The 26,531-nt window shown below is 41.6% G+C and overlaps 1 protein-coding gene across 2 annotated transcripts in view; it reads right to left on the bottom strand.

The window, feature by feature from the left end:
* IMMT (inner membrane mitochondrial protein) overlaps nucleotides 1-26,531 on the bottom strand; it is a 300,472-nt gene that overhangs the window by 235,002 nt on the left and 38,939 nt on the right. For both annotated transcript variants that reach the window (XM_069204323.1, XM_069204314.1), the window contains exons 2-4: nucleotides 22,440-22,513; nucleotides 18,394-18,583; nucleotides 2,753-2,879 (exon numbers count right to left, since the gene is read on the bottom strand). In XM_069204323.1, coding sequence (XP_069060424.1) covers nucleotides 2,753-2,879; nucleotides 18,394-18,583; nucleotides 22,440-22,513 — 391 coding nt within the window. The remainder of the gene's footprint in view (nucleotides 1-2,752; nucleotides 2,880-18,393; nucleotides 18,584-22,439; nucleotides 22,514-26,531) is intronic.

The raw sequence follows: 26,531 nt of genomic DNA on the forward strand, positions 1-26,531 counted from the left end.
TGCTGAATCCATCAGACAGGAAGGAGCAGAAAAGTTAAAGGAGTGTGTTCATGGAAATAAAAAACGAAGAGACACGACTCGGTTTCATTTCAGCATGGAGTTCAATGCCTGCTTATACCCCTAAAAATCACAATGCTCCCGCAAAAGACCCAAAGCACACCAAAGGCAGTGCAAAAGTGTGCACAGGCTCGACTGGGACATTTTGTGAGCTACAAAGAGCATTTAACGAGGCCAGTGATGTCAGAGCCTGGCAAATCAGTATGCCTGACGTCATCCATGCTGGCACAATCCTGAATTATGCCCTAACATTGCAGCCCCTTTACAGGAGTGGGCAGGAATGTATCATTCCTCTGCCACTGACCTGCCAGTTAAACAAGCGCGTCAAGCCAATGTAGATGTGAATGAAGGGTGTTTGTAGAGAATGTATAACAGGCAGTTGGCAAATTCCAAAATTTGCTCTGAAACTACAAAAGAGTGCAGCTTGAGTGGTGTGGTTAGACACATTGAGAGAGGGTGTCATCTGGTGGGGAGGAATGCCAGAATTAACTTGGTGAGTGAGGACAGTTATTTTGTGGAAAGTGTGACAAACACTGTTCTAAAGTGCAGCTTTCAGTGTGTGAAAAACAGTAGTAGACAATAAGGAATTCAAGACTCCAACTGCCAAAAATATTATAACAGAATTTTTAGGATCCAGTGATTAAAGTGTTCATATAACTCAGTGCAGAGAAGATGTTTAAGAATGCTTTGCAATTCAGGGAGCCCAGGGAACCAGTTGTAAGCCCAGGTGCCAAGGGTGACCTTAGAACAGACTGGCCTGGTTTCTTTGAAGCCTGGAGTGAATTTAACAGAGAAGTGTTTATGGCAATGTGTATGTGGCCTATAAAAGGTCAGGACGTTCCAGACAGCTGTTCGCAAATTATTTTTGATTGGACACCAAGGCCAGGGAGGAGTGTGTAAATTATAAAGAAAAATGAAGAAAGTTTATGCAAGCATGGCAAATGTTTGTGTAAAAGGAAAGGGTTGCAATGGTAAATAAAGGAAGTAGAAATGTAGGAGGAAGTGAAAGGTGTTTCTAGACAATGAGGGAATTAAAAATGTTTTGTGTTTGTTATCAAGCTGAAGAACGCTCAAAACATGAAGCACAAGCCAAAGAAGCACATGATACTGAGCGAGGAAGCACAAGCTTCTGAGTATGAGAAACAAATTAATGTTGTTATTGATAAGTGAGATTACACTGCAATTGCACTTGTTGAGATATCTTGATGGTCCTCTAAAATTGTTATATATTGACCTACGTCATTGGGTGGGTGGACACACATTCTCCAAGATTAGGAGAGGACAGTTGAGGGAAACATGCAACCTACTTTAACAAGCTTATCCAAGCCTATCTCCAAACAACTTAATTTGAGATTTTGTTGGAAATCCTTTGTTTTGGAGCTCATAATAGATGCTTTATCTTGTAAGGGAAGATGTAATACTAATATTCTTCTAGAAAGTTTTACTGTAATCCCAGCCTTTCCATTATAAGATATGTTATAGCTATGTTGTGGCGTCTCTTAGTCATGTGTCCTGATATTGTATCAATCAGTCAATGCTTTAACCATCCCCTCTCCCAATCTGAGGTGTGAAGGATGGGCTCTTTAGTGACCACCCTAACTTTGATCCATAGACCACATGATAACAATTTAAGGAACTCACATTATTTTAGAGGCCATACTCCTTGGGCATATCAACAGCAACGACTCTACCAAGAGGGGAGACAAAATTTAAAAAATAGATTCACCCCGCTGGGTACATCATTTAACTCTTTCGTTCTTCGCAGTGGTAATGTAGCTAGTCCCTTCTAAATCATGCATCGTTAGAAAAGACAACTTTAAGCTTTTAAATGATTCATTACCTACCATTTCTTTAAAGATTCAACTGCATATCACTAAAAGCAGACAATAATATGTAAATCTTCAATTACACCCTCTTGACCCTCTTAGTATTTGACATCAATATATCGGATGCATGACTAACATGAAAGCAGGGGTTTAACGTGGAAAGATGGTCACATCAATCCCCTCAGTGAATACATTAAAAATAAATGTATCATGGTAAGCCATTTGTTCGTTAAATTATATACTGAACCGGGGAGTCAATGCACACTATTGCACTCAAGCAATGTATCCGGGATATAACATGAACCACTGCGGTACTACACGCAGAAAAGTCATTCAACACTACCAAGCATATTTTTGCCATCCAAAAACAAATAAGTAATTCTCCTGCCTGAATCATGCTGGTTAATAAAAGAAAGAATACTCTTTATATTATCTGTTCCTTTATAGATTTATACCATATAATTTGGTCCCCATACACCATTCCTAGAAAGACTTCCTGTCTATTAACCAATATCTTTATGCAGGAGCAGATTAAGGATACATACTTATACAATACACACTATGGAAGGGGAGGATACTTTCTTTCAGAAAGAACATTTTTAAGCCACAAATGGTGGAGAAAATTGGTTTAGAAGAATCTTCACCAGAACTTGCAGTACCACGTTTAGCAAACAAAACAACTTTACTCCCAAATGCTCTGAAAAAGTTGACTATCACAACTGAATACTCAATTCCCAGCATTTATTGAACAACCAACATTGAAGAATATTTACAATTGAAAAGACCAATTCGGTCAGAATCTCAATTATTTCAGAAAAACAATCTTTTCCATAATTTTCGCAAACCTAATATTCTTTCAGACTATATACCTTCTGTCTTTTCATCCACTGAAGAAGAGATGGTAGCAGGGGGGTCACTATGTGGCTTGTTACTCTGCTGTTTAGATTCCTTCATCACTTCCTCTACTGATGAGATTTTTAATTGGCCAGGCTTAGTCTAAGATAAAAAGAAACACTGGGTTTAAAGGCAATAAAAGATTAAAATGATTTTAAAAGTTATATGCAAACCAAAAAAAGTCAGACTTCATACTTATCATATGGTAAGAAACAGGCAGTTATTCACCTTGCACATCAAATTTCAGACTGCTATGTTTCTCTCAAAATTGATTTAACAGACTACAGTCATTATGAATGCAATAGTAAGGGTTTATAACAATTTTAGTCATAAATGCTATCCACATGCCACTCCTTACTTGCTGGGCTCCAAGTTCAAAATAACATACCCAAATTATCAAAGTACCATGATATAAAATATACTGTACTACAGAGTCAATAAATAAAGTGGACCTAATGTTAGTTTTAAGTCCCATTTTAGAGTTTCTTCACAGTGACTTAAATCTGATGAGCATTCAAAAGTCGAGACCAGGATGAAATACGAACAAAATGCATTCCCTTGCTTGGTTAATGTTGAACCCTTTCATCACACTTGGTGGAAAGGCAAGCTGCAGTCTGTCCAAAGAAGCATAATTAAGTTCAGATGAGTCTACTTCTGACAAAAATAGATGCCAATACGCAAAATGTAGAACAATTATAATAATTCACCAGAACCATGAATCTGTGTGCATTCACTATGAATATAAAAGTAAGTGAGGTTTTTTAAACTACCTGACTGAACAGGCTTTCCGGTTTTCCATTCCCATGGTCATCTTCAATGGAAAGGTTTGAAATTCTTCCATAGATAGGAGGAACAGAATAAGGGAGACCAGTGAGGGCTCCTGAACAGTCTGATTCAGTTCCTTGAGTGAGTAGTTTGCAAGACTCACTGTCAAGAAATCTCCAACCAGCTAGCTACATCACAACAAGCCTCTGCAATTTTGAAAAGGGTTTATTTGGCTTTGTGGGAGCAGTTGGGTAGAAACAATGTTGTGTTTATTGAAGAAGACACCGTCTACAAAAGGTCTACTAATATAAGGATCTAGTTGTTGATCCTAGACTTAAAGACCTAGCAGCAGCTAGTCCCTGTTCAAAGCATACAAGATCCAGATGTGTACTGCCAAAAAAAAGAGCGATGATCTAGTAAGGTAAGGTTGTACTTTCCCAACAAACCAATGGATCTCAATCATATTCACATTATCCCATGAAATTGGAATTTTAAGTTCTAATACTTTTAGATATTTTTCAAAAGTTGAAATTAGTAAATACATTTACTAGCATTTCTTTTAAAGTTGAAATTGTTAAAAAAAAGGAAAAAAAAAAAGTTTTTTTGTATAGGTTTCTCCTTTTTAACAGTTGGATTGTGTATTTAAAGGGTAGACAAATTGAAGGCACTCATTGAGAATCATAATGTAATGTTATTTAAAACGTATTGTTAAATATGCACAGAACGGCTCAGGCCACTGCACAACAACAAATTCAAATTCATCAACACTCCAATGACAGCCAAAGCACACAATGGAAAGAACATCCAAGAACAAAGGAAACTGTACAGCCTACATCTGGGTGAAAAAACGAGTGGCAGAAGGGGACTCTGCACAGCAATGCAATATGATTAGGAAAGATCCAACTGAAATAGATAACCAAAATGGCATTAATCTAAAATACACAGGTGCAACCTTCCGACCTATACAATCACTATTGGAGAACTACAACATAACCCTCCATTACTACACTCATTGCAGGAGCTATGCCCAACCATTGGACACAACTTCAGGTACCATTTGGCTGCAGGCAGCTGTGTAACTAGGTGCACCATATTTTCCAAACGTACCATTCCCTCTGCTGGCAACCACAGGTATCAGGCTGACTGCAATCATGCCTTTTTAACTATCTGCATTTCTTGCCTCCTCAACTGTGACTGACAGACGTCTAAAAAAAAATAAAGAATTCAGTCACCATTTAAGGTAAGATTCTTCAGCATTATTACTGCCTTCGGTACCAGTTAGGCTTTTCAACTAGGTGTGTGTCTTCCCATGCATTCCTTGCTATCAGGAACTTTGACCACCGTCATCGGGCCTAGTAAGCCATTCTCAAAGATCCCAGCAATCAAGAAGCTCTGCATTACAGAAGCAAAGTCTCCATCATTGGAGACTTTGCCTACTGAGTCATAACTGAAAGCTGGGGACATAATCTGTTAATATTATTTAACTTTCTAAGCAGTCGTGGACCCCTTGAGGATGCTTCGCAGACGCCAGGGATCCCCAAACCACAGGTTGGCGACCACTGCCCTCTAGTAACTATAACTCATTCCTTCGCCCTGCACAGCTAATTATCTCACATATTACACCACTCAGGACATGTTCAATGACGTCATTGATAACTTCAAGGCAAGATCTAAAATTACATCATTAATGACAAGATAGTGCATGGGGAGGGCGCGAGTTTGTTATCTTAGGTCATAAGTGAGATAAGTAACTGGTGAATTTCAGTGGTTTTGTCTGTATAAAACTGTACACTTTAACTGATATTTTCACCTAACTAACATTTGTTCAAGTTTTTTTTTTCTGAAGTGAGTACATATATACAGAAAACAGTGGCGGTTGCCACTGTGTAGTTTTAGTTAGGTCACAGTTTCCATAGAAATATCATTTTATGTTTTGTTAATAACGTTTGGGCTGTTTGACAATTCTTCATGAAACTTTCAGAAAAAATAAAATAAAAATCACTCATGTGTTTGGGGTAGGCTTGAAGGGTTTACGAAGTTAGGAGTTCGATGTATCTGGACACTCAGTCCTATGGTATCGATTTTTAAAAAATATGGGGCTTTGTAATTGGCCAAGGGAGCTGTTTTGCTGCTGACTTGATCTCTGCCAGGTCCGGTCCAGCGGAACTGAGCACTCTGACTGCCTGGCAGAAACACTTAACCTGTGGCTGCCATTACAGCAGGTGAGGACTCAGTCCGCATGTCCTGAAACAGTTTAAAAAAAATAGATTACATTTGAACAAAGTAGGGGCACCCTGAGATGACACTTGAGGGATCCCACCAGCAGACCCCTCCAAAAAAATAATAATCATGCCACAGGTACCACAGAACTCCAATGGGAGCCAGCGCAGCCCTTCAGTGTGAGCCACCCCCTCAAGCCACCCTCTCATAGTAATTCACTAATGTGCAGGCTTAGAAACGGGAGCTTGCATTAGCACTGTGGTACTTTGAGGGTGATGCCTGCATCGTGGGTATCACGGAAGCACTGTGGTGCCCAACAAAAACTCATCTAAAAAATTGTTAAAAAAGAAGAGGCAAGGCTCTGCAGCCAACCCATGCTCCGCACAGACAAACGCCCGCGCTGCCCCTGTGCCCAACTTCAACATGGACATCCCATCCTTCATTGTGCACCGCATTTGGCAGGGATGTCCGCCACCTTATCCAAAAGTTTGTGTGAATATCGCCCCAGGAGACACAATGTGTTAACTATTCTAAGGGCAAAGCAAGTTGAGGAGAACACTCTCTTGGCAAATGATTCCCTGCCAAGTGGAGTGGTAGGGTATGCAGCGGTGGTCGGCAGACTTGTAGAGACTAGAACCAATAGGCTCTCCAGATTGGGATTCTGGAAAATAAGGTCTGGATCTCCAGGGGCAGGTCTATGTAGACGTACCACCAATGTACTGACCGCCAGGCAAGACACTGGTTTGGTCCAAATGCTCATCAGGATATCGGTAAGAGCATCGTTGATTGGTAACAGAGGTTCTTGACCAGGTTACCCAAGGTTCAAAACCTCTTTAGGTATATTAGATTTTACTTACTAGGTAGGCAGAGTCAAGTCAAGGACCTCTGCTGCCCTCCTTATGACAGTGGCAAAGGAGGAAATGTTGCAGATTTCTCAGGGGCCCATGTTGGGGTGGGTGAGGTGAGACCAGTATCAGGTGAAGTGTCTAGGCCACATGCATTCTGAAGGTCATCAAATAAGTTATCATTGTCATAGTATTCATGGAAACCACCTTCTGCTTTCTTTCCACAATTGGTGATAGGTGTCAGGCTCTGAGTGGGCATACTGGTGAAGCCATCTAATAGGTTACCATTGTCAAAGCATTTGTGCAAACCTCTTTCTTCCCAAAATTAGTGATAGGTGTTTGGCTAACCAGTTGCTCATCTGTAAACGAAGGGAACTGACCCACACTTGCTATCTGATACAGAGGCCTGCCACGGAGCTGCATTACACCACCTATAGACAAGTGGGGAAATTGCTTGAAAATTTCCGGATCCAGCCTGGCATCTGGGGGAAATACACAAGGTTAGGAATCTGCAGTTAAAAGTTTCTATCAGAAATGTTTACTTCAGACAAGGACAATATTACGTGCACTTAAAGGGTTAGAATTTGGGTGTTTTAGGGGACAGGATTTCTCCAAAACGAAAAATAAATTTACTCAGAGGAAGAAGATATTTTTCAATATATGGAAATGTATACAAGACACATAAGGATGAGTTATTGAGGATATCGTTAAGTGGTGTAGCTGTTCAGGGGTACTAGTCCAGTAAATCTTTCAAAATCCAGTAAGAATTTTACCCAATTACAGGAGTCATTCAGATTCCAAGGGCATTTGGCCTCAGGGAAGCTATTGTTTTAGGAGACTTGTAAAAAAAACAAAAAGAAAAAAAAAATAGGTTTTTAGAAACATTTTTATTTCTATTGAAAAACACACCAGTGTCCTATCCCCAGGGAACCCATAAATCCTACATTATGCCCGGCTGGGTACTTCTAGGATGCGCCTCAATATGCAACCCCACCACATGGGTTAAAGATATGACGGTGTTCCAGTATGTGTGGATAACAGGGCATGACCATACCATATGATAGGAAGTCTCCCTGGGACCCTGGCATCTCCCACATGCTGGGGAAGGAAGGACTCCCGTTTTCCACAGCCGGAGGGGCGTGAGATATGCCTGGTGAAGAAATTTAAATTGTACGAGTTGGAGCTTCACCGACATCAAAAACTCGCAGGAAGCCATACATGCGTCCTGCCAGTCAGCCTCGTCCAAGGCTCCTACTCATCCTTCCTGTGTCACCCTCAAAGGACCAATCAGGTTGACAAATGAGACGCCAAGGGCCTGTAAGTCTGCAAAATTTCACCTGACCCATAAACAAGTGGTCCTCTAGTGAACTACATTCTGGGACATCATCCAAATTTCACTTGAATTCCAATATCGCATGTCTAAGCTGTCGACAGCAAAAGAAAAATGGGAGGTGGGCAATTGGAAATCCACCTGGAGGTTCTGAATGGACTTGGGGCCAGATGTATCAAAGGGTTACCCATTCTGTGTCTATGGAAAAATGTGTTCATACATATGGCCCCGGTCCCATACATCTCCCAAGCGAGATATCTATTTATTCCAATCCTCGGGAACCCTCCAGGGACACTACCTGAGCCAGCCATCTGCGGTTAGCGTCTCAAAAGCAAGTTTGCCGTCCCAGCCTATCCACCTCAGCGTTGCCCTCCACGCCGGGAAGACAACCTGAGTCTGTTCTGGAAGGATCATTGAAATGGGCGCCCCGTACACAATTCCTACTACTTTATTCAGGTCAAGGAGGAACAATTCTCCCAGCTATATTGTATCCCCCATGCAACCTGTCGTTTTTGGTCAATAGTAGGGCCACCCAATAGTAGAGACAAACGTCTGTCATACCAAGAACTACCTCATATCCGAAAAGGACATACTTGCAAAAAGCCACTTTCGAGGGTTTGTGTTCCCAGATAAACTATCGCTCTATGGAAGCTAGAGAGTCAAACTAGTCTTGTGGAATATGGAGAGGATAGTTTTGGAGAACATAAAGTAGCCTCAGGAGTGTCATCATTTTGATAAGAGGTTTTCTGCCCATAAGGTTTAGGAGGAGCTTATCCCATCCATGACCTTTCTACCCACAAGACAAAGATCCCCAGCTCTCAAGATACAGAAAGTTCAAACTGGTGTATTGGGAATCCCTGGGTGCCATATTACGTCTTGGTGGTCACCCCGTATTGGCACCAGGAGGGACTTGTCCTGGTTAACCTTCAGGCCGGAGGCTGCCCCAAAAGATATTAATTAAACGAGGCCCAGTCTCTGCAGGACGAAAGAGGAACAACACATCATCTGTGTATAATGCTATTCAGTCCTCCGTCGTCAAGCCCCAGTTAAAACCCGAATCTTGTGCATCACGCTGGACCCAAACCACCAAGACAGCCCAGTCTGGTATCTTGTTTGATAGGAACCATAGGTGCCAAAACCCTGTTGATTCGCACTCTGGGACAGCATAGAAGACCCTGACATAAGCCCAGTATTTGGGCCCAAGCCCCACTTGGTAAGAGATTCACCCAGGAATAACCTGCATACGGTATTGAATGCCTTATCAAAATCCATCAGCAAAATGCCTGCTGAATCCCCAGAGACTTAATTTCGTCTAATGCCAGGTGCTTCGGCCGGATTCAGTGTGGTGTCTTATGATGGAGAATAAACCCACAATGGTCCAGATGGACAAACTGTGGCATCACCTCAGAAGGCAACTGACTAAGAGCTTTGCATAGAGTTTAACCTCTATGCTGGTAAGGGAGATAAGCTGGTACGAGGCACATTGGCCCTGCAGGCATCCCAGCATGGGTAGAGTAACCAGAGTCACCCGGTCTATGTCCTGCTGGAAGTGGCCTTTGGTGCTTGGCTCAGTAAATTATTCCAAAAAGGGAGGGGGGGTGGGGGCGTTTTCAGTATTATTCTATTAGATAGCCATATGAGAGTGGTGTTTACCCAGAGTTCAGATCCGCTAATGCATCCCCCCCACTTCCTCAAGCGTGATTGCGGATTTAAGGCTATCCTGTCTGCTGCTGACGGATACAATCCCCTTAGAGTTCTCCACCATCCGGCCTGCTCCATCCACTATATTGGGTACCACCCTGGATTCCATATGTTCGGTAGCTAGCCAGTGCAGGAGCTTGTATGACTTGTCTTCATTCATGCACCCTCCATGTGGAAGCCAACCAACATTTGCAGGCTTCTTCCATGCATAGCTGCCGCAAGGCTGTCCTATTGAGTATTAATTGGTGATGTATCAAAGCTGTCTGTTTACTTGGATTCACTGGTTCCCAGGACAATATGGAGGCCTCCAGATGCCGAATTTGAGCCTGCTTTTCACGGTCCTCACTCCTGGCATAGAAGCAAGCGCTACCCCTCACTGAGGCCCAGCATCCCTCCCACAATATGCCAGTCGACTCCACAGTACCATTATTTAGGTCAAAGAAAGTTTTCAGTTCATCAAATAAATACTTAAACAACTGCTTTTTGGTGAGGAGCCAGGCATTAAGTCGCCACACCGGGAGGCCCCCAGCGTCTGGGTCCCCAAAATGAGTTAACAGGGCATGGTCTGATATTCTTCGGGATAGAATATGTGAACAAGTAATCAAATGAGGGCCTGTGAGCCACGTGTTGCTGATGCAAGTGAGTGTTTGCGTCTCCCAGGGTTCCAAATGCACAAGGAGTCGCTCAGTCCCAAAACCGCCCATTCTGCCACGCCAGTCCCTGTCTCAAGGGCCCACCTGTATATCTAAACTAATCCTGCAGGTCCACAATATAGTTAAAGTCCCCCACCCACACGGCTGATACCCCATGAGGCAGGGAGCTTATTAGCTCCCTAAGAGTCAGCAGTGTAGAATGTTGTATGACTGGTGGAACATATACACTGATTAAGTTATAAGGGGTACCTTCCATAGAGCCCTAGAGGATTACATATCTGCCTTGAACTTCCCTTGTGACTTTAGCTACTACTAAGGGCATGCCTTATGAAAACGGATGCACCCCTGTGAACCTCAGGAGTATTCTGCAAGGTATACTCTGTCGTAACCCCTGCAGGCCGGGAACAGCCAATTGTGTCCCTGTAGATGGGTTTCTTGGAGCATCAGGATCGCTGGATTATATCTATGTACAAACTGTAGTACGGCTCCACAACAACCACACAGCAACAGATTTGGTTTCTCTCCCCCCCCCCCAAAACCAGATTCTGGATACTGTGGGGACAAAACAGCAGACATTAGCCAAGCCTCCTACGAGCACTCCACTGCACCTTACAAAGAAGTATTGCAACACTGTTCAATCAAAGAGTTTTGTTTTTTTAACTCCATCACTTGCGTAGATGGTATTCTACAGTATAAATGAACCAACACATTTTAAACTAACCTAAAGATTGTGAGCAGTTTCTCAGTTCATTTATGGCACTGAACTGTTACTGCATGCTACATTTGCTGAACTGATTTTCAGATTTAAGTATGGCTTTGCTTATTGGCTCACTTTTGAAAAGAACATGTTGGTTAGGAGCATCATTTAAATAATCAAGGATTCCATGGTAGCTTTCGTGCCAGCAATCAATAGATAGCTACCCATCAACAACTTTGTTTGTATGGGTAATAGCAGGTCTTTATTATTTTGCCTTGTGCATGACAGAGTGCTGCAGAGCTCATGGAACCACGTGACTCATTCTTAAAGTTGTCGGTCCTGTGACAACATGTATGCATGAATGCATGTATATGGTATAGAGGGAAACCCTAGCCAAAAAGCAGCGGATCGCTGTACATGGTCAAAGACAAAGGCAAGCTTAAAGGCAACAACTAACAGGAGAGAAAGCAGAGTTGTGGATGGTTAATGCATTGTGATGTAGTGTTCTTTAACTCTTTCCTAAACTGGAGCAACGTTGGGGCAGTCCTGATAGGGATGTTATTCCAGAGCCTGGGTCATCGATGGGAAAGGACCATTGTCTTGTTTTTACTTGTTCACGCTTCTTAGTCTGTTGTCTTAGGGTGTCCTGGCTCTGTGTGTGGTAAAACCACCAGAAATGGTGAGCTTGTCTGCAGGATAAGTGGGGGTGCTGGTCTTGATGGTTTTGTAAACAATGCAGCTTGTTTGAAGATGGTGTGGGCTGGTAAGGGAAGCCAATGGAGTTGCATCAGGCTGTCTTTGTTTTTTGGTAATGTGCTCTTTGATTGCAAGGTTGGTGTCCAGTGTGAATCCAAGTGATCAGTCATTCAGTGAGAATTTCGTGTTCGAAGCGGTTAAGGTTCAGGTCACTAAGCCATGTTGTACTGCAGCTTGTTTATTGTTCTTGGCCAATAGTACATATTATGTCTCCGTTGTGTTGTGATTCAGGTAAGAGCTAGACAACCAGGTCTGAATGATGTGCAAGCAGTCTTTGAGGCATTTGATGTCTGAAGCAGATGTGACTTCTCCATTGAGTTGTGTATCATCGGCATATTTCTGAATCCTGATACCGTTATCAGGGAGTAGAGCACAAAGCAGCACCATGGAAACATTGAAGATGACAGGAGACAGTATGGAACCCTTGGAGACTCAACACCTGATGGGGATCTTTTGTGACCCAGGGGTGCTCATGTGAACAAACTGGTGCCAACTGGAAAGGTAGAAGTTCAATAAGTTAAGGGGATTTCTGGTGAATCCTATTGGCAACTTGAGGGTGCAAATCAGTAAACTGTGAGGGTGGAACGGTAGACTGCGTCAAAGACATTCAAGTGGTCCTGCGATACGAGGAGGCCGGGTTCACCTTAATCTGTGGTCAAGAAGGCATTGTGTGCAATATGTAAGGTAGAGATCTCCATATGCTTCAGTGTGATCTGAACCCAGGCTGGTAGTCATACAAGATATGGTTAGCAATTATGTGTCTTTGGAGTTGAACAGACTGCTTTTTTCCAATGATGTGCCAATGAGTAGTAGGTGAGTGATTGGCTGGTAGTTGGCGAGGTCATCAGGGTCTAGTGTATGTTTCTTTATGAGTGGGAGGATCTGGCCAGTCTCAGGAGGGAGTGGAGTATGTCAGCCAGATCTAGGAGAGAAGACCGACTATAGCGGGACTAAACAGAATGAGGTAGGTGGAAGAGGTGAAGCAGGCTTGGTACTGTCGAGGTGCTGTTGGATGTTCTGTATTTTTTCCATTGAAGATGTTGTTTGCATTTCACTTGTGTGGAGTGTGCAATAGATGGAGCTGGCACGGGGGGAAGGGGGTAGTGGGGGTGGGAGGACAGCGGGTGGCAAGGGCAATGCAGTGCTTGCTTGCCCTAAATAATGTTCTGCTTCTGTTGGTGGCTTAATTGATGGTGATGTATAGAATGGTTAGGCTGACTTGATCTGGTTCCCTGACAGGAATGGAGTGGTATGAGGAACTGGAAGGATCCATGTTAACATGGTCCTTGTTTCGGCAACAAAATTATCAGAATGTATGAATGAAGTCTATGGCATAACATTAAGACTCATTGATGGGGGCTTCTTAGCATCACCTTGCTAACAAACAATATATGCTAAATTGTTACATATTTGAACTGCTGATGTTGTAAAAGCCAGAATATGTTTTTTCTATTCTCTGTGCTGTGGTAGCAAGCAATCTGACTGCAGGCTGACCTTGTGCGAGCATTGCGCTGGCAGAATTAAAAGCTAAAACTGAGCAGCTTTAGTGTTTTCTAGTAAACTAACAGGAGGACAGATCTCTGTCCTGTGTAACAAACATAAGATCCAAGTGTGAGGGGACCCCGCCTTTTCCACTGCTCTAGTTCATGAAAATTGGATAAAAACACCCTAGCAACTGGGACAGAGCAAGCCAACCGACTGGGTGCAGGAGAAAGATATTGAAAACAGGGTTTCATGTTTGAGGACTAATGTCAAAGAGGTATGTCGAGAGGCTTTACATGACTCTGCAAATCTTATGATCCATTTGATTCAGCTGTAAGCCAGTTCAATATGGTTAGAGATTTTTCTAATAGGGTACCGGAATGTAATCAATGGTTGGGGTGAACCTAGCTTCCATCCTTATTATTATTATTTTTTTTAACTACAAAGAATATTAAGATATTAACTCTTGTTCACTCAAATTATATGAGGATAGTACTTAATAAATTCTAATACATTATAAACAGGCATTGGCACTGCCAATAGGTCTGGCATTAAAGGAATGTTGTATGGTAATGTTAAGCTTTATAAGTAAATAGCCTGGGAATAGATTTGTGCACATCAAAGCACAGAACTGTAGAATAATACTGATGTAGGTTAAAAGGTCAGGTAACATTTACACTGTCAAGACAGATCTAAAAATCCATTTAGGTTAATGACTTCCCTCCTCCCATCTATGCTGCCAGCAGAGAAAAACAACATAAATTATCTAGTTATCAAAGACACTTTAAAAGCATTTGAACATTCAATCTGGCTCCCAACATGTGGACGGTGCCAAAGCTCCTTTTTAGTGATGCTCACATAATTGCCTGACGACAGCTGCATTGTCGAGCCAGACCATAACAAGCAATATTTTAATGTATACTAATTATGAGGTTCAGAACGTTGCTCTGCTCTATCACCTGCAGATGTAACATTCTCGGACAGGTTTGACTCCCAAAGATTTGGAGTAACAACACAAGACTCATTGAATGATGCCTAACCTCGATGAAACAGCAGGGATGCGGAATTCTTATCACCTGACCCCCGGGACATATTGTTTTGGGTCAAGAGCAACAAGATGCCATGTTTATTTTGTCCTTGGGACAAGTAGGCCAAACCTCTGCAGCACAAACCCTTTGGCTGCCAGTTTACGGAGAAGGGAACTGTCTGCAGTTGAGGTAAAATGTGTGTCCATATGTGAATGATGTTCGAACTTGTATTTATGGTTCATTAATGAAAGGCCTACATATTAGGGTGAGCGCTGTAAAACGTTTGAAGGTGACACTGCACTACTGCACAGAGGTTCCAGTTAAAATGTTTTTTATTAAAAGCGTACGCACGTTTGAAAAGCTTAACAATGTGAGGCTAAGCATAATGCTCCCAGAATGCTCTCTGATTAGATACGAATGTTTGCAGAAGCTTTTAAGCAAGAGTGATGATTCTTTGCTTTCAAAATAAAAATGTTCAGAAAAAAACTTAAGTAGGAAAAAAACGGTTCGCTACTATGAAATTTTAGGTGCTATTTCTTTGAACCGTCATTTAGTAAAATGTGTTGATGCATGGTAGTATTTTCAAAAAATACTCCTAATGGAAAATCAGTAGAACCATTTTCAACATGAAAATAAACAAGCACTGGCAAAGCCAACCGGTCCAACATTTTTTGTGAGTCTTTTGGTTTCGTCACTGCATGTCTTGTTTTGACATGGCTTTTGTAACGCTATTGTTGTGGGAGCTGCCAGGCCTTCATCGTTGTAACAAACGCTGGCAAAAAAAGAAAAAAGAAAAAATGTTTTTGGTCTCAAAAAGCACACATTGCCACCAGTGGCATAGCAAAGTCTTTGCAGCCCCCCTTGAGGTTGCCCCCCCCTCAGACCAGCATCTTCCCTGAGCAAGTCTGGAGGGGGCCCCTCCAGTTACATTATACCACTGATTACCATGGTAGTTCCTGGCACTGAACAAAACTACTTTGAATGCCAATATGCTCCATGCGAAAGAGGAGAATGCGATCACCCACAGAAAAGCCAGCTGATAGATAGAGAAATAGAAGTTCAATAAAGAACAAAAGTGTCTTTGTTAACACCAGACCTAATTAGGGACCCAATTGTTAAAGAAAGTCACATACGTGTACCCATGGTATGTCTTTGAATTAGTGGCTTTCAAGAATTCATAAGAACTTACAGAAGTAGACCAGGAAACTGTATTCCTAGAAAATATTTGTGAACTGTACTTTAGCACGAGCAAATATGCATGTGTAGATTTGCTCATGTGAAAATCGATTGAGCGTTTACAAGTTCACTTTCCCTCCAACCCCTTTTTTCCCCAACCCTGAAAGAACTTCTACTTCTGCCACTGTCAGGAGTAAATTTCCAACCTTTCTCATTATGGGGAAAAGATTAGAGAAGAGCTGGTGAAAATTCTTAAAACATGCCAATTGGTAGGTTTGCAGACGGAAAGCCATCCCAGCCTGTAACTACTGCTTACTGCTTCCTCCATCCCCAGTATCTAGATCTGCGGAATGGTGGCAAAATAAGAAAATTGCTATAGTAGGGATTGAAACTGCAAGTTTTCAAGCCCTACTATAGTAGTAGCCCTGGCATAATCAGAGAGGCTATTATCAGAGCTCTTACATAATGAAATTGCTGCAATGATTTGTCGCTGCACTACATAGCACCAAAGGGACAAGTCGTTTTTTTGTTTTTTTTACAGGACAAGTGGCTTTAAGAAGCAACCTATCCCATGGACAAATAGATATGTTATTAAATTCCATACCCCTGAAACCATCCCTTGAGAAGAGTATCACTAACGGCTACAGAAACCTAGGACTCTGAGTGGGACTAAAGGGTTTAAATAATTTCACTGCTTTGAAGGGTTCCCTGCTTCTGATTGGCTTCAGAGCTGGAGGATGAATGACAAGTGGTGGAAAGGATGGGGACTGCGTGCACCTAGGGAGCATCAAAAGTACTCCTCCTACCAGAAAGAAATGGGATAGGGGTTTGAAGGAGCCGCACAAAGGCCTCACCTAGGACATAGGCTTCTCTCATCCAACTGTGACTGACATTTTAGTATACTTCAAGCTGAGAGGGAAAACCCTTCATCTTCAGGAAAACTGCCACAGAAGGTACTAGGAAGGAAGGATTTATGAAAAGGTCCTTGGGTCAACTGAATTTTGTGTTTGTTATAGGTATTGTGCCCAAGACACCTGCAGGGTCTATGAAGGGCTTAAGGGTTTTGAAGGGACTAGAACCCCACAGAGTCCAGGAACTGTAATTTATTAACTTCTCTCCGATACAGTGAGGAAGGAAAGGTTCAGTTATTATAGTCCCGCCAACCCTGGTTACTGAGGCCGCAGGCCCCTCCAGGCTGAAACAAGCAGCTCTTTAGTAAGAGCACTCATGAGGAGTTACAACTGACAAGCTTAAACGATTGTGTGAAAACTAAACAAAAGTTTAATGGGTAAGTTTCCATGAGGCTAGAGAACCCCAGTGGGACAAATGACAACAGACTTACTACTGCCAGAGAGATCCTCCCAATGGCCAAAGGTGTAGTGGTCAGAAAAAATGAAGAGAAACAAGAGTCTTAAACCACGATGTGGCCATACGATTGACAGAGCACCAAAACATCAGTGAACTTTAAAACATTTGTCTCAGGAAGGTCCGGCAAGTGTGTACCATTCTGCAAGAGGATGGCAATGTATACTTTATGGTTGAATTAAAAATATCTGTGTACCCCAATATACATATATGTGAGAAACATTTAAAAAACAAATAGAAAAGTGCACATGTAACCCAGTGTGTGGATACTGTTTTTGCGTGAAACTCTATTACTGGATAAGATACAGAACCATGGTTAAGGATCAGGAATGACTTCATCCGATCCGGACTCAGGAGGATGAAAGGGCGAAATGGATGTTATTTACAATGAAACAAAGTTAAGGTAAACAAGACCTTGAATCACTGGGATAGCCCCAGTATCTAAATTGTCCTCTACAGACCGTTGAATGGTTTTCAGTCATGCAGACACATGGGGCCAGATGTGTCAAAAAACCAAATTGCATTTCTTAAATAGCAAATTTTAAGAAATCGCTATTTAAGAAATGCAAAATGGTTTGTATGAATTTTGCGATTCGGTAATAGCGTATTCTTAAAAATCGCAAATGCTATTACCGAATCGCAAATAGAGAATCCGACCCCATTTGCACCTATGGACCTGTTGCAAATGCTTTTGCATTTCCCAAATTGAGAATTCCAGTTAGGAATTCGCAATTTAGGAAATGCAAATCCCAGGGTGCTGGGGGCCTAAGGCCCCCTCTGCTGTACTCCAAAAATATTTTTATAGAAATGTGAAGCACACACATGCCTTAGGGGCGTTTGTGCGCTACATGTCAATTTTAAAATGCATTTGTAACGCATTTTTTAAATTTGCACATGGTTACCACCAAACTTTAGTTTGTGGTAAATGCATTTCCTAAATGCCCAATACGCATTTAGGAAATGCGTGATACATGTGCTTTGGAAATCGCAAATAGGAATTCTCCATTTGCAATTTCCAATTTAGAGAATTGCAATTTGCGATTCTCTAAATGGGGGTCGCAATTTCAAGGAATTGTGATTCCTTAAAATTGCACTGTGAATGCCTTTCATACATTGTGAAAGGCAATACTGCATTCGCAAACAGCCGAATTTTGCAATTGGCCCTGTTTGCGAATGCAAAAAAGCTTATACATCTGGCCCTTAGACCGAAAACAGCTCAGACAAATTCAGGTCGCTGATCCACACTACTGCTGAAAAGTAATGTGTCACAGGTGTAAGCAGCATAACACCTATATCAGAGTATAGGTAGGTGGAAGGGAGCAAAGTTAGCTACACAGTCAACCCAGGGAACGACCAGGGGGAGGGAGGGGAGTGTTACAGTGATTTATCAATCCAAAGGAAGCCTAACAAAGTTATTTTCCAGTTATTTTGCATGATGTTGACAAAACACAATTAAATCCACAATCAGTCTATAGATTCAGTTAATGTACATAATACTAGATCTATAATTTAGAAGGAGCCGCTTGCAGTCAACAGAAAAATGAATGCTTAATAAAATGCTTAAATATGATTAAGAGCAACAGTAAGAAAAGACGTACCACTTTTTTAGGCACTGGCAGAGTGTATGGTGCCGGACCAAGTGTCAGCTCAAACACTTTTTCAGAGTAAGGGATTGATTTCTCCACTTTTTCTCGGAAATGTGGGTCCAATTTAGCATAGAAAACAGTGCCACCAACTCCTCCGCCTACAAACAAGAGTGTTCCTCCAACAATTTTCCCTGCTGTTGCACTGAAAGAAATATATCATTTTGAAAATTACCATCATGTGCAAACGGTTCCAATAGAAAAATGAAATCTCGTTTTTAACAGTTGAAATTACTTTTTATTAAAGATCACTCTCACAGATAACTAAAACCCACAGGCACTTCAACAATACTAACAGTTGTATACATGCTAACAATTAACTAGCACATAAAAAGAGGAGGAAGTGCAGATTCAAAGGGCAAATAGTCTGAGAACAATAACCAACACAAACAAACCTCTTACCATTCCCACTCCTCTAAACAGAGAATCAGACCAATGGGGTACAAATTGACCCACAAAACACCCTCTCATTGAGTAAACCGAAACCACTGTGTACATGACTTAAGCTTCTTTGCCACCCATCCCTGACCTTTGAAGGGGACATCTTACTCATATTCATTTGTGATATAGCGGTTTTTCCTCACAGGCCCTCTTTGCCCTACACAAGGTAAGCATGAACTAGTGAACTCCACTATGTAAATGTTTAATGCATACTGCTTTCTCCTATTCTCAGAGGAGTGCAAGAAACACAAGCACTAGTACTAGTACTGAAAACCCACTCGAGAGGGTTTCAGCAATTGCATTTGCTCCTACCTTTGGAAAGGAAGACGATAATTTGATCTACGGAGAGCAATCACAGAGTCAAGCACTCACAACTAGACAGAATAATCCACGTCTTAAATACTCACAAATCTGTGGTTGATTATAAATAACACAAATATGTATGTTAAAAGGTGGCGTCCCCACAAGATGGATGCCATCTATAACATGTGTATCTGTCCGGCATCCACAAACGGTTTAGTTAATATATGGAAGAGTGCATTTCCCTACGGTTGCCTTCAAATGAATGGCAAGCATACACGTGAATTCTGTTCACACAGTTTCAACACAGCATTGCACACATTTTGGAAAACTACATATATTAGTATCATTGTCTTTTGAATGATACATCAATACTGATCAGTAAAGAGGAGTGTAATCTTTCGCCCACGCCATAATATGCGAAATGGTTATTATTCATGTGTGAGTTCCGCAAGCCAAACATGCTACATAAGTTGAAAGCTGTGTTCAGGACCTAACAGCACTATATTTTTAATCATCATCGAACTGTTCTTAGTTATTGAAAACAAATGCTTGTACCTACAGCTAATATAATAATAGTCCCAGTCTATCTTTGTGTTTTTGTTTTTTTATTAGAAATGCAATTTTGATAAATTAGAAGAATTTAACGAAGCCGGATAGTATTTTGACTGGTACTGCAGACATTTTTAAACGAATGCACAAAAACTGTATTCACGTCTAGTTCTGTTTTTCATTAGAATTTTGAGACTTTTAGTGCTGGTTTTATACTCCGAATTCGAAGGAAAAAACAGAATTGGCCAAAGTAGTCACGCTATGCCTACCCCCACTGTTGGCTTCCTGCCCACTGGAATTTTTGTCAATGAGCTTCCGTTCAAAAGGTGTTGCCAAATAAAAGAGCAATTTTGTTCAAGCTTGACTTGTAATTCGTGGTGGGACGAAAACGGAAGACTATTTGACATGGTCCATCCTGACTGTTGGGCTGATGCAGCTCATTCTGCTCTTTTGAAGATGAGCATTTGGCATCCAATATCACTTCTTTGTGAGGTGGCTCTCACAGGCAATCTTGGTCAAATCACCTGTGATGTGGTGAAGAACCTCTTGCTGTCAATCTAGTGATGTTAGTCATCTCCAGAGGTCAGACCAGAGTTTACCTGCTACATCTGTAATGAACAGGTTTGGTTACTGATCCATCCCAATCTACCAATGGCACCTACTTCTCTACCTACATGCCAGGTCAACTGCCCACAGAGAGGCCTTCCTGGGGAGGCCAGGACATTTGCTGAAGGGAAGCAGAGTGGGCCCTTATTGCTACCTGCTTGAGGTGCCTGGTCAACTCGTCAAGATTGGGACTTGACCAGTGCATCCAGTGTTGCCCTGGGTGCACTGGTCGCATGAGTGAAAACATTAGTTACATGTAATTTCAGTTCTCCAGCATTGGAGTATTTTATATATTCGTGCTTCAATCTTAATTTCAAACAGCCGTAAACAGGATTTAAATGGCCACAGGCCTCAATAACTGTGTTTGATTAGTCAGCACACCCACCTCATTTGAGGCAACCTGAGTTTCAGCCAATGAGGTGGATGTTGCGGCTCTTCTACTCCTCCTTACAGACCATCACAGCTCAGATTTTACAGCCCATGTGTGAGAAGAGTATATACATCAGCCACTGACAGTGGAAGAGAGAGGGTAGGTTGTGAAAATATGTAAGAACCCAACCCTGGAAAATTGGCTAGGAGGTCTGTGCCTGGCTAGAGATTCCAGTCAGGCACAGTGACACAAAAACACCAGACCTTGTGGGCTTTTGTAGGGTCTTGTAGAACAACTCTGAAAGCTAGCTGGATCCAAGGCAGAAACTAAGTAACAAGGAAAACCATTTGAAGCTTGTCAGAAGGAGTGGGATGGGTGGGGGGGGGGGCGGTGGAGAAAAAGGGAGAGCGAAAGAGAGAGAGAAAAACAATTTTTTAAGTATCCAATTAGTAAACCATAGTAACTGCAAATTGAAATCAACATATCTTATGAGCACATGAATTTGTGAAGGCCCCATCCTGACGCTGTCATTCTTCTCATGGAGTAGTTTACCCCTATGGCTCAGATTATCCACACATACTAGGACATGTTTTCATCATATACTTTAGCGTAATCCTCACCCACAACTGATCACCATTTAAAAGAAATTTAGAAAAACTGGTATATTTCAACAACATTCTTTTGCTGCATTTCTTACCCAGCCTTGAAAGAGATTTGCTGAAAAGCAATCTGAACAATCAGATAACTAGCGTCACACACAAATCTATAGGTTAATTGGCATCATGAAGTTTCTACACCCACAAGGTCATCCAAACATTGGATTTTGTCATTTTACATAAATCCACTTGAATACCTGTCATTTGACAAAACAACCTTATAATGATGTTCTTGCAATGAATATAAATAAAAACAACTATTTTAACAGATGGATTCTTCATCGCCCAATTGATTGGGCTAAGCCATTTGCATTCTTCCGGTACGCTTTCCTGTCTAAATTGGTACAAGCTCTCCTTTCTAGTCTCTTTGTCTTCTATTCTGTTACTTCTTCCTGTGTTCTCAGCACCAAATGTGACCATGTTCCATTCCCCTGCCAATCCTGGAGCTTGTAGGCAAATGGAAATACACATGCATCTCCCAGTTTGTATATTTCAAGTTAGAAATTTTCAATGTACTTTTTTCGTTTACTTTTAAGAGCTTGCCTTATTTGCTTCTTTTGGAAGTTGGACCCAATATTCGCCACTTAAATACTATAATTACGGGATTTATGTCTGCGGTCTATTCAGGTAAAAGCAAAATAATTAAAACGCTTTGGAGTTGTGCCGGAAGAAGACGACTGATGAAGCACACACTACTCTCTCTGGTTTTAGGTAGCAAGGAGCAAACAACTGGTGTGGCTATTCTCAAGTTTAACATCTCAATTTTGTCTTACCCTTGCCTTCTGCCCTAAGCATAATTCAAAAAGGGTATTATTTGAGACCGCATCAAATCTCACAGACACCCAATGCTCCTCACACCGCCCATTTCACCCAAAGACAAAACACTATTTTATAAGAATCTTAACCATGGTTTTAAACTGTGGTGGCATTCTTTAAATAGCAAGGGGAAGCTAAACAGAAGACACACAACTAGTGCCCTACCGTTGTAAAAAGTTACAAACATTATATGCAATAAACAATCTTTAAACTGAGAAATATAGTACAATACTAACTGATGTGTTTAGTGCATTACATACCCAGAGCCTCCTGATGAAGCATATCTATGGCATGGTTGTAGTGGACGGAGGGCCGATTTACCACACAGGCAGTTCTATAAAATAAAATGAGAGAGAATGAAAAAAACACAAACACAACTGCAATTTACCAAGGCATCAGACATCACAGAATACTGCTTCCAGTCTTCATGTACATAAGTTAGGATTCAAGGTCACATTATTATTATTATTATTATTATGTTATGTAGATTTGTATGGCACAGCGCATCAGCTGAGATAGTATGGAGGTGCTGCAGCTGTTTTGTGCATAGTATACATGACTTAAAAAAGCACACTTTATTTTCACATATTATCTGGTTTCCAAGTCGGTTGAGAACTTTGATTACCAAAATGGGACTTTTGATGTTCCTATGGTTTTGAATACTTTCTTTTCTTCTGTGTGTCGGACTTCAGGATCTACTATCCTTATTACACTTGGGTAACTCACTCCGAATATGAAATGTGTTGCTTGAGATGACTCAGTGCTATGTGGTGTAGATTCTTTTATGAATACCTTGTTGCTGACTCATGTCGGATGCAAGCAGGGAGACTTGGCTACTGACAAAAGAGACAGAAAAAGAGCTGGATTTACTAATAAATTGCTTGAACAAATGGAAAAAGCAAAGAACTTCGTACTGCTGACGATGAAGAACATTTTTGTGTAGTTTACATATAATATCGGGGGGGGGGGGCAATTCACTCAACGATAAATTTGGATCTAGTCAAATACTTCTGTCATTTTTGGCTGCAGAACCAGATAGCAATAACACTGCAATGTCTTCTGGGAAAACAGAACGTCACTGAATAGGCAATCAAGGCATTTTCGATATGGTAGTGCATGGAAATTGCACCCGGAGGTTTTCCAAGGACGCATGAGGAAATGGGTCTGTGTCATAAGAAACTGTTTGCCTCCAGACAGTCATCTGCTGCTGAGACATTACAGCTGAATGCTAGATCTGGAGGTGGCAGAGGCTGATGCATTCCTGCAAGTTTGGCTACCAGACGTCAATTATGCCTTTCTCCATGACTCCAAGGGTGGCAGACCAAGTGATACAGCAAGAAGGAATCCTGACCTTGATTATCCCAATCTGAACATTTCAAGCCTGTTTCCAGTTATGATGGAATTTTAAACCTTTTTTTTTTTTTTTTTTTATATACACATTGTCAGCAAGGATGTGGAATTTATCTACTTGTCCATGGGACATGCTGCTTCATAAAAACTTGTCCCTTTAGTGCCACATAGTATGGTGACAAACTATGGCACCTACATCAATATATAAGAGCTCTGATAATAGCCTCTTTGATTACCCAAGGGCTCATACCATTGTAGGATTTGAATACTAACAATTCCCTTATTTGCCACCTTTCCACTGGAGCCGGTAGTAGGAGTAAGTAATAGTATCATAGTTGGAATGACCTTTTTGAGGTGTGCAAGCCTACTAACTTACATGTTTTGGGGGTTTCATCAGCTCTCCTTTAGTCTTTTACCATACTAAGAAAGGTTAGAAATGTACTCCTGACAAGGTCAGAAGTAAAGGAAAGTGAACTTTAAAATACTCAACAGGCTGCAATGTCCACTGCGGGGACATTTTTTTTGGGTGACCCTGCATACCGGTCGGAGCTGGGCTTGACGGGCTCCTAGGCCTGCTCTATGGGACTCCCAAACCCACAGGAACTCCCCGACTACACGCAGGTGTGTCTGTTGTGCTGGAGGGCAGCACTTAGCTTCATTGGGTGGGAACGCAATGTCTCTGTTGTGGTATGGGAAGTCAATACTGCATGTCACTGGCCTCCAAGGTTTTATGCAGTGGGATATTGAAGGAATCACATATCTTGGGAGATGTCTAGAGAGTGGGGAGCAGGGCATAATGTCCTTTCAGGTAATGCAAAAACAATAGCAGCTGTCCCGCACACAATTTCACCATTATCTCAAATTACGCTATGCTCTGTTAGTGCACCTCCCCAAGTCCAATCCCCTAAAAGCCAAGATATTAATGAGGCAGAAGGTAAAGAGTGCCATCTCCAGGATCTACCGCTCACTAATCCTCCATGCTCCGGATCACTTTCCTGGGCTGCGTGCATGGTGGGAGGCATCAGTGGGTGACCACGATGATGAATCGTGTGAATACAGATTGGCTCCTAGGGAGATGGCTCTCTGTCTGCAACTCCTCATGATTCAACTTAATTACCAGCATTTTGCCTATCTAACCCTCCCACGCCCACCTGGCAACTTCACCGAGCCAGCAGGGTTTACCAGGCCCCTTGTGCACACTGCTTCCTAGGGGAGGCAGACTTCTTCCATACGGTATGGGCTTGCCCCGGCTGACACACATTTGTGCAGGGTGAGGAAGGAACTCTCTCTGGTCCAAGGCCGCTTGACTGAACTTACCCCTAGTGTCCCACTGATGGGTTTATCGGAGGGGGCGTTGCTGAAGCAATAGCCGATATACAAGGCACATGGTTGCCCCCGAAAATATGAAAAGAACTGGGCGTGGGGTGGGGCGGGGGTACCCTGGTTTGTATGCAGGATATTCATGTCTGTATACTGGCAAGGTGCCTATTGTGTGGACATGTGGAACTGGTTGTGTGTCTTTAATGTTGTTAAAATCAATAAACTTGGTTTTCAAAACAAATGCTCAATAGATTTTCACATGAGCAAATCTACATATGTTTGTGCTAAAATGCAGTTCAGAAATATTTTTGAGGAGCACAATTTTGTGGCCTACTTCTGCTAATTTTTGTGAACTTATGCAAGCCGTATATCTGCACTAATGCAAGGACATATAGCATGGGTTGCACGTTTGTGACAATCTTTAAGAACTAGACTCCTATCTCTCCATTTCCATATCTATTGACAGTGACAGCACTCTGCTCTTTCACAAAGAGCATATCGGCACACTACGTAGTTTTGCTCAGTGGCAGGAACTACTGTGGCAGTATGTGCTTTCTGAAACCCAAAGTTTTTTTTGTAAATGTCTCTTATAACGGTGAGGACCCAGCAACTCCCACAACAATAGAGGTTTACAAAAACAATGTCAAAACTAGACTTGCATTGAAAAAAACCAAAGGCTGACCACCAATGTTGAACCGATTGGTTTTGTCAATGTCTGTTTACTTTCATTCTTGTTAAAATTGGTTACACTGATTTTCCAGTATGAATACTTTTTAGAAATAATATCACTCATCAACACATTTTACAAAATGATGTTTCAAAGAAATGGTACGTAAAATTTCAGTTTAGCATAATGGTTTTTTTCCTAGTAGTTTTGTGAACAATTCATATTGAAAGCAGGGAATCATTAATCTTGCTGTCAAGCTTCTGTAAATATCTGCATCTAAGAGAGCATTCTGGGAGCCTCATATTGTTAAATCTTGCAAAAGTGTGTGCACACTGTCATACTGGAACCACTGTCAGTAGTGCAGCCTGAGCTTACATTTCCTTAGAGGGCGCACCTAACAATAAAGGTTTGCATTATTGACACTTAAATATAAGTTTGAACAGAATTAACAAATGGACACAAGTGTTACCTTAACTGAAGACAACACCCTTTCCCGATTCATAGTGTGGTTCTGTAATCTGCCTGTCAAAGGGTTTGTGCTGCAAGGGGTTGGGTCTACCTGTCCCAATGACACAACGAACCTAAAAACATGTTGTCCTTGACCATAAACATTATGTCCTGGGCATTGGGCTAGCTACAAGAATTCCAAACCCCTGCTGTCATCTGTTCATCCTTGTGGTAAAGCTTTGCTGCAGTCATTTTATGATTTAGCCTATACACATTGGAAAGAGCATTTCTAATTCTATGCTATAGCTGGAATACCTGTGACAACCATCTTGTTAAAATGTTTGCATGCATCTTAAGCAATAGGGAAATGTATTAATCCAAGTCCTAAAACAGCTGTGTGACAAGTGAGTGTGATGTGTATTCGTAAAATACATTCAATTTTGCCACAAATGTGATACACATTTTGCACAGTAAAAAAAAAAAAAATATATATATATATATATATATATATATATAATGATGTTTTAAATGTATCAGCCAGCAATATTATATTCCTCTTAGCATTTCT

The sequence above is a fragment of the Pleurodeles waltl genome, chromosome 1_2 (assembly GCF_031143425.1).
Source record: "Pleurodeles waltl isolate 20211129_DDA chromosome 1_2, aPleWal1.hap1.20221129, whole genome shotgun sequence".
In the NCBI taxonomy this organism is placed as follows: domain Eukaryota; kingdom Metazoa; phylum Chordata; class Amphibia; order Caudata; family Salamandridae; genus Pleurodeles; species Pleurodeles waltl.